Here is an 18,102-nt window from a genome sequence, read left to right on the forward strand (position 1 = left end):
CTTTCTCACTCTCTCTCTCCTTCCCTTTATTTCCAAGAACAGAATCACATAAAAGAACCGCAAACTCCTCTCTGGTTTCACCTGGTCTCTGCCCTGGCAACAACAACCACCTCTACCCCCCTTTCCCTTTCCGCCCGATCCATGCCTGCCATGCCCAATCTGGCCATAGCTGTCAAAGCATCCCACTTCTCTCTCTACAGCAACGCTCCTGCAAAGCCTTTCAGCCAGCCTCGCTACAGTAGTAATCATCTTCATTCAGACTGTTAATGTTATTTGCATGGGGCATCTTGATTCCTTCAGTTTTCACTATTTTTCCTTGTTTGATAGCAAGTGTGGCATACTTGTCTAATTCAAACTTCATTGCAATATCTTGTCTTTCAGCCCCGTCCGACGAATCACCAGAAAGAATAAGTCCGGAACGAGAGCTGGTTCTCCTGAGCCACGTTTATTTCCTTCACAAACAGTCACTCGAAGACAGACGAAGTCAGCGTTGATTCCACAGCACAATCAACGCTGCTAAATAGCCGGCAAAGCCGACACCCACCACCACACCCTTAATTGCCTAACTACGCCCTCACCCTACTTAGCTACCGCCCCCCTTGACTCCCGCCCTTTGGCACCCGCCCCCCTGTCCCCGTCCCACCACCATTGCAGCCGGTAAGCCACCCCCCAGCCCAAACCGCCCTCCTTTTCCCCAGAGCTCCGCACAACCTCGCTTCCCCCCTCAGGCCCCCAGACCGCCGTGAGTTGCGCCGCTCTGACCATCCGCCGCTGGTGCCTGTCACGCAGTCCCCTGGCAGGCGAGGAGGCCAGGAACGGGTTCCCAGGGGAATGCAGTGCCAGTGCGTGTCCTGAGCCCCTCCCCGTTCCGCCGGTAGGCCCTGCCGCCCCCAGGTCCACCCTGGCGCCCGTCCTCGGCCTGCTGCTCGGGCACTGGGCAACCGCCGGCTGCACCACCGTACGGCCATTCCCCGGCCTTCCGGACGGCCCCGGAGGCTGCTGGGCCGCGTCAGTGGCCGCGCTCTTCCACGGCTTGCTGGTGGGACGTGGGCGCCGGCGGCTGTTCCCGGGGCCCGGTAAGACGCCCTGTGGCCTCTCCAGGTGCCGGGCGGGTGGCCGCTGAGCCGTTCCGGTGGCCGCACTCCTCCCCGGCCCGTCGGGGGAATGTAGGTGCCGTCGGCTGCTTCCGAGGGCCGGCGGGTCACTCCGCGGCCTCTCCAGCTGATGGGCGGGTGGTTGTTGAGCCGTCTCGGTGGCTGCGCTCTGCTCCAGCTTGTCGGCTTGTCGGCTGTTCCCGGGGGCCGGTAAGTTATTCCGCAGCTCCCCCAGGTGTCGGGCGGGCGGCTGCTGAGCTGTTACGGCGGCTGCGCACTTCCCCAGCTCTTCGGGAGACCGCGGGCACCGGCGGCTGGTATCGGGGGCCGGTGGGTCGCTCTGCGGCCTCTCTGAATGTCGGGCGTGCCGGGCCCGACATTGTCTATATATACAGAAAGTGTTGAGCAGTGATTCTCTTTCAGATGGGAGATTGTCCATGTAAAGGAGGTGGCATAGTCTGGCAAATATTTTGATGTTTGATGGCTATGGTCTGAGCTATTCAGTATTGTTGATAGAGGAAACAGTGCAATAACAAATAGTGGTGGTGATAGAGAATCTCCTTGGAATATTTCTCTCTTGATATTAACCTCTCCCAGTCTCTCACCACTGACCTGCAAGTGTGTCTTCCATTGTGTCATCGATCTTTGCACAAAGCTTCTGATGTTTCTACTGACTCCTGTTATTTATTTACCGTATATACTTGAGTATAAGCCGAATTTTTCAGCCCACTTTTTGGGCTGAAAAATTCCACTTCGGCTTATACTCCAGTCAACAAAAAAAACTTACCGAGGACTTGTGCGCGGCCGAGGCTTTGGTGCTTCCGGGATCGCGCGCACCTCTCCCAAGCCACCGCCGTCCGAGACCTGCAGGTCTCCGTTCCTCCGCGCCCTGCCTGCCTGCTTCTTTCAGCTGTCTGCCCATCAGCTGTCCATAGGGATGCTGCAAAGCTCTCCTTCTCTAGGCCTTGGACTCCCTCCTGGCTGAAGAGTACATGAACCAAGCCAGCAAGGAGACAAAATGTTTCTGCAGCTGTTTTTCCTCTGAAGGTTTTTTTTTTTTTTTTTAAAGTAATCTCCGAAGGTTATGCCAGAAAATGGAGGACGCTGGGTCTTTGCAAGCTTTAGCTGTCCGCCTGGCTGCCTGAAGGCCGCCCTTTTCAGGCAGTCTGACAGACAGCTAAAACTTGCAAAGACCCAGCGTCCTCCATTTTCTGGCACAACTTTTAGGGATTTATTATTATTATTCCTACTACTACTATTACTACTACTACTACTTCAGGAGTAAAAAGTTGCAGAAAAAAATTCTCTCCTTACTAGCTTAGTTCCTCTACTCTTCCATCTGGAGCCAAGGTAAGATTTTAAAAAGGGATATTGGTTGGAAGGCAGAGGGAGAGTTTAGTTTTAGCATCTAAAAAAAGGGGGGGGGGAAATCAGCGAGTACATCCCAACCAGCTTTTTATGTTTTTGTTATTGAAGAAATATGGGGGAGGGGGAGGGGTTCTGGGGTGGGTTGGGGAGGGGATAATATTGTAACTTCAATAAAAAATTTCAATAAAAAAAAAGAAATATGGCTTTCTGGGGGAAGGTGGGGAGGGCGTTAAGGAAGGAAAGGGTTTTTGGAAGCTCGTCCTGAAGCTGCCTTTTGTGCAAGGGGCCTTTTCTCAAAGCCTAGAGAGGCAGCTTTGTTGCCTCCCCATAGACAGCTGATGGGCGAACACCAAAAGCTCCAAAAGGCTAGGGAACTAGTCCCAGAACACCTTGGTAGGAGGAAGGGCAGAGGCAGAATTGGGAAAGAGGTAAGACAGGGTTTTCCTTCCCAGATGTTTCTCTTTGGCTTTCTGGGGGAAGGTGGGGAGGGCGTTAAGGAAGGAAAGGGTTTTTGGAAGCTCGTCCTGAAGCTGCCTTTTGTGCAAGGGGCCTTTTCTCAAAGCCTAGAGAGGCAGCTTTGTTGCCTCCCCGTAGACAGCTGATGGGCGAACACCAAAAGCTCCAAAAGGCTAGGGAACTAGTCCCAGAACACCTTGGTAGGAGGAAGGGCAGAGGCAGAATTGGGAAAGAGGTAAGACAGGGTTTTCCTTCCCAGATGTTTCTCTTTGGCAAGACAGCCAGCTGTGCTGAAGCCCAGTATCTGGGGGTGGGGGAGACCTGAGGCAGGCGGGCTGGTGCTTGCATTAGGCCTCCCAGGATCCCAGAGGCTTGCAGAGCGCGGATCCAGCCTCCGAGGCATGCAGAACGGCGGATCGGCTTATACTCGAGTCAACAACTTTTCCCAGTTTTTGGGGGTGAAATTGGGGGTCTCGGCTTATACTCGAGTCGGCTTATACTCAAGTATATACGGTATTTATTTATTTATTTATTTATTTATTTATTTATTTTATTTTAATTCCATTTATATCCCGCCCTTCTCTGAAGACTCAGGGCAGCTTACAAGCTTAGCAGTAAGCTTGTAAGCTTGATTAGCCATTCATGTAGCAGGGATCTGAATGCCTTTTTGTAGTCAATCCGTGCTACAGTCAAGTTGGTCTTCCTTCTCTTGCAGTTTTTCAAAAACATTTTGTCAACTGATTTTCATCTTTTGTTCCTCTGCTTAGGTGGAAAGAGATTGTTTTCAACTAGATGCTGTTGGAGTGGATCAGCTACCACACCAGTTAGCAATTTGAAAGTTGTTGGTAAGCAGGTAATTGGCCTGTAGTTGCCTGGTGTTGCCCCTTTTGCTGGATTTTTCATTATTAGGTAGGTTTTCCCAGTTGTTAGCCACTTTTCAATTTCTCCTCCTTGTAATATATTGTTGAACTGCTTGGCAATGAGTGGGTATATAACAGTTAGATGTTTTAATCAAAAACCATGCAGTTCATCTTCACCTGGTGCTGACCAATTCTTGATCTTTTTTGCTATTTTCTCTACCATTTCTGCTGTTATTATTTCTTTTAACTTTCAACTTCTTTTTTATTCTTATCCACCTGTTTTAACCAAGCTGCATCCTTGCTGTACTTCTTTGGGTTATCCCTTATCTGTGCCCAGCACTGCACTGTTTCTTTCTTGTCAGGTACTGACTGATTCACTGCAGTTTCTCCATTAATAGACTGGTAGAAACGTTTCTGATTGGATTGAAATTGGGGGTTCTGCTGATCTTCTTGACTACAGCTGTTATTTGCTCCTTTATTATTTCCAGTGCTTCCTTGATCTTCCTTGTTTCTAAGTGGTATTTCTTGGTTAGATATTCTTTGGCCTTCTTGTTCTTCAGCTTTTTTTCTTTCATCTGTTCTAGCTTGCTTCCATCTGATCTCAACTTGTTGATCTTATTTCCCAGTCTAATCTTCCATTTTTGTGGTGCAGTTTGGTTTTTTTTTCTCTGTTGATTTCACATCCCAGGTATTCAGTTATAACTGCAGCTGTGCTGTACACTAGTTGGTGCTTTTACTTGATATTGCAGTGTTTGCATCTTTTAACATTTGTGCTAGCTGTTTCTTTAGAACAAGATTCAATGCAGGCAGCCTTATTCTGATGTTTTTGTGCTGTTCTAGATGCTCAGTTATTCTTTGTTTAAATTCTTTTACTTCTTTAGTAACAGGGCTTTGTTCTTCCTGAGTTGTATATCTCTGCTGGATTTCTCTACTGCCAACTCCCCCCAATTTGCCTCCTCATTCTGAGTTACTTCTGGCAAGACTTTGATTTCTTTGTCCTGGCTTAACCTTTGCAGTTCTTCCAATTCTGCTTCTGTGAATACTTTATTTTGAATTACAATTCAACATTGATCTGCTAGCCTTTGTTCGCTTATTTCTAATTCTGGATATTGTTCTTTCCAGAACTGGTCATTTGTTTCAAATATCCTCTTCTTGTTGGACTTGGTGGCCCAGAGGTCCCCAACCTTCTGGGCACCAGGGACCAGTTACAGGGAGAGAAGTTTTTCTGCATACTAGAGGGGGCATGGTTTTGGGTGCTGCCTGCATCCTGTTGATGGGGTTTTCCTTGTTTGTGCGGACTGGTTGCTGGCATGCCATGGCCTGATACTGGTCCACAGATCAGGGGTTGGGGATCCCTGCTGTAGTCCATTTTTCACCATACTCCAACATCTAGCATGGACCTTATTATACCAGGTGATATCTGAGCCAGTATGGCTTTCTGAAATTTATGTCTCACCATATTTTTAATGGGAGAAACATTCTTTGTCTGACTCGTCTGATGAGACCTGTCCAGTATGGTTGAACTTCTGGCATAGCTCTCATCTTTGTCAGAGCACACAAGCCCCACAACCATTTCAAGGCAGTGCCTCACTGGGGGGGGGTTACAATTATTATTATTATTATTGATTTAAGGTTTAATCTTCAATTCAATTCACAGGCTGAGTGTCAGGACCCACCTCAATCCACATCTTAGGAAATAAGAACTCTTGGATGCAAGTTTAGTCCAAAAGGAAAATGTTTACTAGGATGGAATCAATTGTGGCAATACAAGACGGAATCTAACAAAGTTACATTTCAATCCCATATAAAGCATTCCCATTTCAGCCCTTCCCCTCATCCATTTGGTCAGGCTCTCATCATTTGCTTAGGTGTCAGGCCCTTCCGTGGGAAAGGGAAACTCTCCTTGTTTTTATTGTTATTGCTTCTTCCTTTTTCAGTTGTAAATGAAGGTGCTATCCAGATCTGTGTCTCCCCCTCCCTCCCCCCAGTTCACCTTTTCCCTGTTGTTTGAAGATCGCCTTAAGTAACTATCCTCTCCCCCCCCCTCGGAGAGATGGCAGAATCCCCAGAATAAGCACATTGTTCTACCTATACATTTATGAAATGTGATATAAATGGATTCTGACACTGAGACTGGTAAAAACATAACAGTTCAAGTCCTAACTAAGGATCTAAGAGCTATTAAGATAGCATCTGAATATATAGCCAGTTCAGAGTAGGGTGGGTTTCTTTTTTTGCAAAGTCATGATATTCAGGTCTAATAAGTTCAAAATTTCCATGTATCTAGGCAGCCCTTTGGGTATTGCTCCAAGGGCTTCTATTACTATTGGTATAACCATTGGTTTCTTCCTCCATAGTTGCTCAACTTATTATTTAAATTTATTTGCCACCCATTTCATTTCAAAGTGACTCTGGGTGGCTTATACTAGCATAAAAGTATCAGATATCAGTTATAACTGAAGCGGGAAACTGAAATAGTAATAGCAATAGCATTTAGACTTATATTCTGCTGCACAGCACTTTACAGCACTCTCTGAGTGGTTTACAACATCAGCATATTGCCTCCAACAATCTGGACCCTCATTTTACCAACCTCGGAAGGATGGAAGGCTGAGTCAACCTTTAGCCAGTCAGAATCAAACTCCTGGCAGTGAGCAAAGTTACCCTGCAATACTGCATTCTAACCACTGTGCCACCACAGCTCCTTATACTTTCCTGCTAATCTAAAATAGCAAATTTTTAAATTAAGCTTTACACATTCCATTAGGAAAAACTTATCTAATTTTCTTAAATTCAATTGTGTGTCAAAGATGATCATCTAGATAACAAAAAGAGTAATTGTGATTTTTCTCATGCCTGATCATTTTTTTTTAAAAAAAACCTTTTGAAATCAAAATAGGAAAGACAGTATGTTTCACACTTTTTGTGAACAATCCTGAGAAATTATTTGAATCCCAAAAATAGTTACTGCAAGGGTTCCAAAGTGTTCGAAGCAATAAAGAGGGCTAATAACCTTACCAATTGTTTCAAAGAAACTCACTTTTCTGCTGGACTGTCAGCTTCTATATAGGAAATCAAAGGTGGAGATGATAATGTCTCTGTAGCAAACACACTGCCCTGGAGCTGTATTCCAAATCCTATAATCGGATCAGCTGTCAACACTACTTCGGTAGTTTCCGTGTGGACAACTTGCCCTGCCAAGCCAACAGTGCTAGAAGCTAGTGATACTGCAAAATATATCAAACAGAAATAATGATATTCAGAATGATAGCAAATGAATTCATGTTCTGATGCAAATACTATCTATATAGCAACTGTAATAAAATGTCAGTGTCAGTATTTTCAGTTAGAATAGTTAAAATTCCGGATCAACATACCGTATTACTTAGCTAAACTTAGGAAGAGCAATGAATATTAGAATTAGTGTATAGGTGAAAGAGATGAACTAAAACCTTGTAGGTCAGTTATTTCAGTCACAAAATCAGAGGATTGGCTGTCTTTACTCAATTCAAGTCTCTGCTCCTTAAATATTTGGCTTCTAGAAAGTCCCAGACACGTGATTGACACGTTTTATTACCAGACTTTTAATACAAAGGGTAATGCAAACTGTATACATCCTTCAGTCAAATATATCCCAGATTCTCTTTAAAAAGCTAGACTTATTAAAATTTGTATTTTAACTGTCCTATTTGTAAATAATTATTACAGAAAACCTGACTATAGTACAGAAAGAAAGTAGATATTTGTGAAAATAATAACATTGGGTTACATGCAATGACACAAAAGTTGAATTTTTTTTCTCATGCAGGGAGACTTTCTTGTACTTCTCTACCATGATCATTCTGCTCAAAATTTGTTCAGGAAGGACTTCAACCTTTTAAAACTGTGGTTCCCAACCTTTTGGGCACACATATACTGGTGGGGGGGGTGTATGTGGTTTTGAGTGCTATCTAAATCCCATGCATGTGTAGATGAAACTTTGCTCAATAGCATGGCCCAGTTCCTAATGGGCCATGGACCAGGACTGATCCACGGACCAGAGGTTGTGCAGCTCTGTTCTAAAATATTTAGCAAATGCATTAGTGATCTTGATGGAGCTTGATGGAAAGTCTACTATAATTGTCCATTTTGGATACAACTACAATCACAAGAATAGATTTGTAAATAATTATATAAAGTTACAAGGTTCTACAAGAAAAATTGTCAAACTTCTACTTAGCAGATAAAAATGACTACCATTTTTATATGTTTAGTTAAGGAGAGAAGCTCATAAACAAAAAAAAAGCAGCAATAAAAAAGTACCAGAAGGTATTCTTTCATGAAGATTGATTGCTCCAAAATTGCTTCTTTAATTGTTGGATTGTTACAAGACTGCTTCCTGAGGCTGCTTGCAGATTTCCAAACTCATAAACATGAGTTTAGAAGACCTCAAAAAAGACTTTGCTGTCCATTAGTACATAAAGAATTGGAAACAGTTGAACAATAATGTAGACATAAAATATTTCATTCATTTACAACTACAAATAAATTGTATTTATAATGTACCATACAGTATAGATATAGATGTGACCAGTGGTGGGATTCAAATATGGGAACAACCGGTTCTCTGTGTGGATGCCGCTTCCAGAAGTCCATTCTGGGCCTGGGCAACAAAAAATTAGCTACCAGTTCTGCTGAAGTGGTGCGAACCGGCTGAATCCCACCACTGGATGTGACTCATAACTATATTGTAAAACAGATAACCTTTGTGATCACCTACATGAGCTTTTGAAGTCCTTCTTTTTCATTCTTCTTCTCATCAATGTTCCTCTAGGACTAGTAGAGTAAAGGCTGCGAGGTAAAGTTCCCATGTTCAGTGAACTCAAGCTGTATGCACTCATGGAGGCAGGAGAAAATGATGAAGATACCAAGGCTGTTGGAAGAAAAGGGCACATCTGGTGCAAAGCATTCTAGATTTGGTATTTGTAACTGTCTGTTATCATCTGGACACTGCCTAAAGTTTATAAATCTCCACTAACCAAATCAGAAACTTAATGAAATCTAGGCATCAAGTCACAATTTTTAGGTTGAAGTCTATTATTAAAAAATCTCTGAGCTAGAACAAAAGCATAATTTTGTTTTTCTTAAATAAATAGGCAATTGTAATCCTCACAATTACTTCAACCACTTCTAAACACACAGTTATGTGAAATAATACATACCAATGTGATTACAAACCACATTTTTTAAATCTAGCATTTGAAAAAGATAATTTCTGACATAGATTTTGCATTTAAAAGCGTTTCTTGAAAAAGTACTTAACTGTACAACAATGCATTTAGGAAAACTGGACCCTCCATAGTTTTCAAAAACTTTTCTTCTTTATGAAAATGTAGAATTAAAGCAGGAAATAAGATACTATGTCAGAAATAACCTGAACGTGCTTGTGACAAACACTGAGATCCTATGAAACCCAAAGGTTTTTAAGCCAGAAATAGGAGAAGAATATGAGAAAAGGAAGGTCATTAGGAAAACAACAATAACACAAAAACAACAGACGTCTGAAGGAAAAAGTATGGAACATTACAAAGACTTTTTTGAGGTGGTGTTTTCTGGCATTTCAAAGCTGGCATCCTGAAATGATCAGGGTGTTTGGTGTTATAATGGTGGTAACTGAGGGCACTGCTGTGGCTCTTGGCATAAGGATCCCATAGAATCTGCTTGTTGCTCCTTTGAACTTTCACTGCCCACATGAAGGAATGAGAGAAAATACATATTAAAAAATGAAAAGAAAAGAAATAAGAAAATTATGAGTAAATGGGGAAAAGTAATTAATTTATAAATAAATTAAAAAGGGAAAGGAAAATAATTGGAAAAATATCCTGTTCCTACCGCCTTCCTTTTCCTGGTGATAAGCAAATGCTAGAAATGTATGCCACAACCTTTCACAATGCCAGCACTAGTGAGTTTGATACTTAAAAAATTCTGAACAGCCTTCAATCAATTTTTAATCTGCCTCTGTCTTTAGCTACTGTTATTAAATCCTTTAAGTCATTTAATCCAATATTATCAGCATGAATAAGATACAATTAGTATTTAAAGTTATAAAATATGCACACAGCCCCAAATGAATGTGTATATATTAAAAAAGCAAAAACCAGACAAGAGGCTATATATTTTTCATAGTAATTTAGAGTGGTTTACATGTCAGTCACTCCAATTTATTGCTTTGACATTTTAATTTTACCAGCATCTATCACTGGTACTATATTATTCAGGGCAATGAATTCCATTTCTTAAACATCAAAAGAAAATTTCAGTGTAGGAGAATTATTAATAAAGACAAAACAGAAATTTAAACTCATAATTTATTGCTCTGAATTTCTTCAGACTACTTTTCATCACAAATGAAAATTGTAATGGTCACTTCTGAATCAGGGTTACCTTAAGGATTCTCCCCTCCCCTCCCTCCATCAAAATTAAAAGGGAGGGTAAATTAATCTTAAATTTATTAAATATACATTCTTCAAAATATATGAGAATTTTCTATTATTCACTAAGGACTGAGAGGAAGTTTCCTATTGAATTTATCAATGATATTTGTATATTTTTCCCCTGGGTTATATAGGTATAATGTTGCTACAATTAACAAATCTAAGAAACATTTTTAACACTGAACAGAACATGTAATTTGGAAAGAATTACAAAACTTTATTTATTATTAAATTTATATGGTTTCTTTTGTACAGATACTTAAAATAGAAGACAACAAAATAAAATATACATAAAATGAAAATGAAAATCAGAAACATTGATATTGATTAACAATTATAAGCTTGAAAAAAATGTGTTCGCCTTGTTCCTAATTTTGGAGAGTAGAATCAAATGTTCCTTCCTGGGGAGAACATTATACTGGCTGGGAGTCTCACAGGAGAAGATCCTCTTCCACATATCAAATAGGTGAACCTCTGACAATGGGGCCATCTTCAAAAAGGTTTCTCCTGCTGACTATGACCAGGTCTGTTCATACAGTACTGGAGGAGGTTTCTCTCTCAGAGAGTCAGGCCTAAATTGTTAGGGCTTTAAATCCCAGCATCTTCACTTGTTCTTAGTAGGTAACTGGCTTTCATTATCTTTTAATACAGGAATAGAATAGAATAGAATAGAATAGAATAGAATAGAATAGAATAGAATAGAATAGAATAGAATAGAATAGGTGTTGGAAGGGACCTTGGAGATCTTCTAGTCCAACCTCCAACTTGGGCAGGAAACCCTATACCATTTCAGACAAATAGTTGTCCAATCTCTTCTTAAAAACTTCCAGTGTTGGAGCACAACTTCTGGAGGCAAGCTGTTCCACTGATTAATTGTTCTAACTATCATGAAATTTCTTCTTAGTTCCAAGTTGCTTCTCTCCTTGATTAGTTTCCATCCATTGCTTCTTGTCCTGCCTTCAGGTGCTTTGGAGAATAGCTTGACTCCTTCTCTGTGGCAACCCCTGAGATATTGGAACACTGCTATCATGTCATTCCTAATCCTTCTTTTCATTAAATTAGACATACACAATTCCAGCAACCATTCTTTATATGTTTTAGCCTCCAGTCCTCTAGTCATCTTTGTTACTCTTCTCTGTACTCTTTCTTGAGACTCAACATATTTTTTACATTGTGGTTACCAAAACTGGATGCAGTGTTCCACGTGTGGCCATACCAAGGCATTATAAAGTGATATTAACACTTTATGTGATCTTGATCCTAGAACCATGTTGGCTTTTTTGGCAGCTGCAGCACACTGCTGGCTCATATTTAAATGATTGTCCACTAGAACTCCGAGATCCCTCTCACAGTTACTACTATTGAGCCAGATACCACCTACACGGTACCTATGCATTTCTAGCTTCTGAAACAGACATCCACCAACTCAACTGTATCACTCTCAGTGCATTTCAGATGAAATGCTGACTGAAATGGGTGCAGATAATTAGTTTTATTTAAATCCTATGGGGCTCTAAGATTACTACTTTCTCAATGACTCTACCCAAGGAGAAGAATGCTTGAATTTGACTTTTAATTACAAAGATCTTCCACATCACAGGATTTTTGCAGTAAGAATCTTATAATTGCCTTCTTAAGCAGATGGCAACTGATACACAGTTAGAGAGGGACTGATCAACTCTCTTGACCAGTGAAAACTTGGCAGATTTAATCATCCAGGAAGGGCAATGATTGAGCACTTTCTGAATGAAAAGAGACACCATCTCTATTCATGCATTTCACATTGAAGTAACTGGATTATGCCTAGTCCATACAATACAGAATATGCTTCCCCTGTTCTAATGTACATTTTGCAGCAAAGAACCTTTTCTACTTGTGAATGTTCATTTTATGATTATGAACACTGATATTTCAAGGAAAGCACCACAAATAGCTATGTAGAAATTATACCAAAATCTGAAAGTTGTGCACAAAGGATGCTGGGACTGAAGAAGTTTCCTCAAAACTCTTTTCTATCATCTTGTATCTTCTCAAATATAATGTTTTTTAAAAAATTTCACTATGAAATTGACTTTTTCTTAAAACCAAAGTTATTACTTTATTTTCCAGTCTTATTGTAAATATCAAGATGTTTCTTGTGAGAAATACAAGAGCAACAAGTATTCCTCTCATGTGATATTTCATTTCTTCTTGCCTGTTAATGCCTGTTTATTATGAGTAATTAGTTATAATTACTGCCCTAACTTGCATTCCACTCCTCCTTAAATCTTTTGATTTATTAATTAAGGTATTAATGTGTAGTTATTACTGGTTTGGTCAAGAAAATATCATTAATTCTCTTAATCCACCTTGGATAGCTAAGCAATATGCTTGCTACTAACACAGTAACATGAAATTTTGTTTGAGCAAATTTAATTTTAGCTGCTTTGTATCAACCAAATATCTATTAACCAAGTTCTAAATATTAACAGTCTTATATTGGCTGAAAATGATTCCAAATTTCTACTCAGAGGAATATTCTGTATGCACAGAGCTACACTGTTGCACATAACAAAGATAAATAAGATAGGGCAGCATGGAGTGAAATACCTGTTGATTATAGATACCTATAAAAATGAAATTATGTGCATATGCAAGTCTTCAGTACCTCTGTCACATAAGTAAAGCCCCACTCCCGACTGATTTCACCTCAGTATTAAATTCTATTCATTTTAAGCATATTTATTCCAAGCAAGTCCCAATGAACACAGTTTTTCTTGCTAAGTGAAAACAATTCAATAAACTTAATGGAAATATAATCATCCTACCATGTTCTGGTCCTTTAAGTGCAAGACGTGTCTGATGATGGGGAAGGATCTCTAGTTTGACACTGTCAGAAGTATTAGCCAAAAATTGTGTTGCTTCAGCCAAAGTACAGTATTCCATGCTAGTACCATCAATAGACAAAATATGATCACCTATATGTAATGCACCACATCTATGGAAAAAAAGAGAAAACATTTCAAAATAGTCCATAGTATGATTTTGAAGTACATCATTTACAGTTATTTCTTTCAGAATTTTTCTTTATTTGATTACAAGACTGGTATGGCAGGATTACTTTTATGGAATCCATGCTGATTTTTATTTGGGCTTTTCTTCAATGTGCTCAGAAAAAAATAATTTTGATTACCATTTCTGTCACTTTGTCTTTGTCTATAATTCCCAGAACTCTCAAGAGTCTCTCATATATATATATATATATATATATATATATATATATATATATATATATATATATATATATATATATATATATATATATAAAAGGTAAAGGTAAAGGTTCCCCCACACATGCGTGCTAGTCGTTTCCGACTCTAGGGGCCGGTGCTCATCTCCGTTTCAAAGCCGAAGAGCCAGCGCTTGTCCGAGGACGTCTCCGTGGTCATGTGGCCGGCATGACTAGACGCCAAAGGCGCACGGAACGCTGTTACCTTCCCACCGTAGTGGTCCCTATTTTTCTACTTGCATTTTTTACGTGCTTTCGAACTGCTAGGTTGGCAGAAGCTGGGACGAGTAACAGGCGCTCACTCTGTTACACGGCACTCAGGATTCGACCCACCAAACTGCCGACCTTCTGATCGACAAGCTCAGCGTCCTAACCCACTGAGCCACCGCGTCCCTTATATATATATATATATATATATATATATATATATATATATATATATATATATATATATATATATACATACTGTATACACACACACACATATACATACACATACACACACACACACACACACACACATATTTTCAAAGAGTATTTTCTAATTCACCAAAGAATTGCGCAGATTGAAAGGAGCACAAATCGAACTCAACTAAGTAGTTGGAAGAAGTTTTTTGAAGGAAATGTAGCATTAAAGTTTTAGCAGATATTTGGGAAGGAATGACTTTCCTGAGGGAAAGCAACTTTGGATCTGAGGTTTTGAGTTTACAAACATGACCTATCTACAATTTAGTTCTTTCTGATGTTTCTGCCATCCATATTCTTTGAGTATGTGAATTGCTCTTCTGAGTGCCAGGTTATGTTTCCATATGTTTTGTATGCAAATGAATCACATAACAGGGTGCACTACAACTCACCTATCTGCTATACTTGCAGATTTTATTTTATCTATAACAATGACTTGCTTGCTGCAACACATTGAGGTAGATAGTGCAACGCCCAGAGCAGACCCAGCGGTTTTGGTAACTTCGACAAGCAGTGGTCCAGAAGCTGTTGTTACTGAATCTGTAAAAGCAAATGGCAGTCCTTCATAATGGCATAGTTAATTCATTTTGAAAGCCTCCAATAAGTAATTTCCAAAATGGATTTTAAAACAACAGGTGTATATCCTTCTAACCAAATAACAATTAATAAAACACTTTGGCTTGCTATTTTAAAAATGGCTTTTATATCAGAAACAAGATTTGTAACATTGGCTCTTCTAGGGTTTGTAATTGAAAATACAATGACAATTGCCTTGAATAAAGCTGTCTTGACATAATTCTACCACATCTTATTTAGCAGGTGGGCTTGCAGTTCTAAATCTGCAATGTAACAATCAATATATGGCTGCAATATTGCCTGTTTTAACCAGTGCCAATTGTTATCATATTATTAGTGCCAAGTATGCTAATTAAATTAGCATTAGCCCCCCCAAAATAGATATGCATACATGGTAACTACATTGAATCAATACCTCTGAAACTCAGAAAGTCATCTGTTTAATATTTTACATCTATGAACTACTTCAAACAATGTATAACACTTGAATTAAAGATCAAAACTACATATTATATATAGCTTATGCATATAACTCTGGGAAAACAGAAATCATCCAACATGTGTTGTTTTACTGCAATTTTTACATATTTGCACTGATTACATAATATCCTGCTGAAACATCTTCCAGGAAGGACTGAAGAATATATATTACCCCAAACATCATCTTTCAGATTCCAACCATACTATCACCAAGTCAGTGACCAAATTCTGTGTGGTTGCAGTGAAAACAATGGCAAAAAATAATGCAAACATATCAATATGAACTCATTAATTTTATCTTTCTGATTTTTTTTGTTTAACATGCTGATCCATGATCGCCATAATAAAATATATTTGACTTGTTTTGATATACCATTTACATTTTTAGAAAATCAGTGACCAAATTCTGTGTAGTTGCAGTGAAAACAATGGCAAAAAATAATGCAAACATATCAATATGAACTCATTAATTTTATCTTTCTGATTTTTTTTGTTTAACATGCTGATCCATGATCGCCATAATAAAATATATTTGACTTGTTTTGATATACCATTTACATTTTTAGAAAATCAGTGACCAAATTCTGTGTGGTTGCAGTGAAAACAATGGCAAAAAATAATGCAAACATATCAATATGAACTCATTAATTTTATCTTTCTGATTTTTTTTGTTTAACATGCTGATCCATGATCGCCATAATAAAATATATTTGACTTGTTTTGATATACCATTTACATTTTTAGAAAATCAGTGACCAAATTCTGTGTAGTTGCAGTGAAAACAATGGCAAAAAATAATGCAAACATATCAATATGAACTCATTAATTTTATCTTTCTGATTTTTTTTGTTTAACATGCTGATCCATGATCGCCATAATAAAATATATTTGACTTGTTTTGATATACCATTTACATTTTTAGAAAATCAGTGACCAAATTCTGTGTGGTTGCAGTGAAAACAATGGCAAAAAATAATGCAAACATATCAATATGAACTCATTAATTTTATCTTTCTGATTTTTTTTGTTTAACATGCTGATCCATGATCGCCATAATAAAATATATTTGACTTGTTTTGATATACCATTTACATTTTTAGAAAATCGTGCTAAAACCTGATTATTTTGGGATCAGGCATCAGTTGCCAAATTGAAAACTGGACTTTCAACTCAAGCAGAAAATGTCTTAGAATATTCCTCTCCAAAAGTCACAAAACAGCATACAAAATATTACCTCTCTGTAATGCAGAACTTTGGCTGATTTTTTCTACCTCTGATTTTATTTACCATCTAGCCATGAATGGACAAGTTCTGTGCAGCCAGAATCTTATTTATTTAAAAAGTCCTTTTGGAGGGGAGGGGAGATAGTCAAAGGAAACATGGCTATAATAAATTAAGTCACTAGAAAAAGTTGGCTACAATTTTTGGCCCCCAGTTTTTCTTTTTAGAGAGTTGGATTTATGATCTTTGAGTTTGCTAGATGAAGTTTTACTATCTTGATATGGATTTTGGCATTTTTCTTATGATAAAAATGGTTTCTTCTAGATACTTCTAGATGAAAAAAATAGAGGCATAATTAAATTTTAGCTCAGCAGAATGTGCAAACTTTTCCACAGGAACAGAAACACAAATAAACCATAAATTGCTTCACATAATTTGTTATTTCCAGGGTTTCCTAGAAATTTCAAAAATGTGTTTAGACTTTATACAGCTACGTTTCTGATGTCTTTTAAAATGCAAGAAGTAAATGCAGACTACCGAAACATTAAGAAAAAACAGTTGTGGCAATAGATAATAAATAAATACAAAGCCAAGACAGATTAGTTTTTCACGTACAAGTAAAAAACATTATTGTAAACATGAATAATAAATATATAAATTACTCATGCACAAAACATACTTAAATTATTAATATATTTACAGATTGACTAAAGCATTCATATATCATGTGTATTGGTTATGTAATTGTATAATATATGCTGATGAACTATGGGCATGGAAAGTACTCATAGAATTTATTTTATTATTAAGTTTTCCTACTTCTGCACACTACATCTCAATCAGCACACAAGACTTGATTAAAGCTTCCCAGAGACCCTGTAATTGCTTCCAGCTTGCTAATAACAACCTGGGTTTCTTAATCAAACAACAGGATACCTTTTCCCTTAAGCAACCTAATCATGACAAAGGAAACATACTTTCAGCATTCCACTCAAATAGGAATTAGAATGCAAATTTCATTTCTGTGAAACCAAAGAAAGTGATGGTCTCCTCCAACCCTTTGAAGAGTATTCTGGAAAGGCAGCTTATTTACTGATATAGAAAATGTGGGTAAACAAAATTATCTTGACAGATTCAAATCTCTGTTTCCAGATGAATGTGCTCCACAGAATTTATTACAGAATTTGGATGACAAGGAAAGTCCTGTTACAAAGTCCATTCTTCTCTGCCACTATTGCCCAAGGCTACTAGAATTATGTCATCTATTGTTTTTGAAGATTGCATTTCTCTTACAAGTAAAAACACTGAACAAAACATCTACTTTACAGTGTAAGTGAGCAGCATTTCATGTTCATCTGTATAGAAATAAGAGTTATGTAGTGCTAGCTTGTCAGAGTTGGGCTGACAATTTGGAGAACTTAATGCAGGATCTTATAGCTTCTGCAATCACTGGTAATTTGTTGATAATATTCTATAGACATTCCTACAAATATGAAACCATTTTCAGACTTTAAATATATAAGGATTACATTGCAGTGATTAAAACTGCAGCGATTAAAACTGAAACTCAACACATTAGATCACTTAATGTATTATGTACACATATTTTCTACAACACTGCCTACAAAGTATCTCAGAAGCGTGAAAACAAAATATAGTTATTCAGCAATTACTGTAGAAGGCACTTTGCAAAGGTAAACTTCCTAAACTTGCATTGCACGTTTAAATTGTTGTGCCAAACTCCCATATTCTCTGAAGTTAGAGTCCTCGATGAATTCAGCTGGGATAGGAGAAGTCAGTTTCTTCAGAAAAACTGCATAAGCATTTAAATATTATACAGT

At 38.5% G+C, this 18,102-nt stretch overlaps 1 protein-coding gene across 11 annotated transcripts in view; it reads right to left on the bottom strand.

Annotated features, from left to right (window-relative positions):
• GRIP1 (glutamate receptor interacting protein 1) overlaps positions 1–18,102 on the bottom strand; it is a 351,911-nt gene that overhangs the window by 37,967 nt on the left and 295,842 nt on the right. For 6 of the 11 annotated variants that reach the window (XM_081331019.1, XM_081331022.1, XM_081331028.1 and 3 more), the window contains 5 exons: positions 14,377–14,524; positions 13,059–13,228; positions 9,345–9,500; positions 8,538–8,690; positions 6,819–7,005 (listed from right to left, as the gene is read on the bottom strand). In XM_081331019.1, coding sequence (XP_081187145.1) covers positions 6,819–7,005; positions 8,538–8,690; positions 9,345–9,500; positions 13,059–13,228; positions 14,377–14,524 — 814 coding nt within the window. Of the gene's footprint in view, positions 1–6,818; positions 7,006–8,537; positions 8,691–9,080; positions 9,138–9,344; positions 9,501–13,058; positions 13,229–14,376; positions 14,525–18,102 lie in introns of all 11 variants that reach the window. The other 5 variants (XM_081331027.1, XM_081331026.1, XM_081331025.1 and 2 more) reach the window with 3 other exon arrangements.

This window comes from Vipera berus (genome assembly GCF_964194415.1).
Source record: "Vipera berus genome assembly, chromosome: 6".
Taxonomy (NCBI): Eukaryota; Metazoa; Chordata; class Lepidosauria; order Squamata; family Viperidae; genus Vipera; species Vipera berus.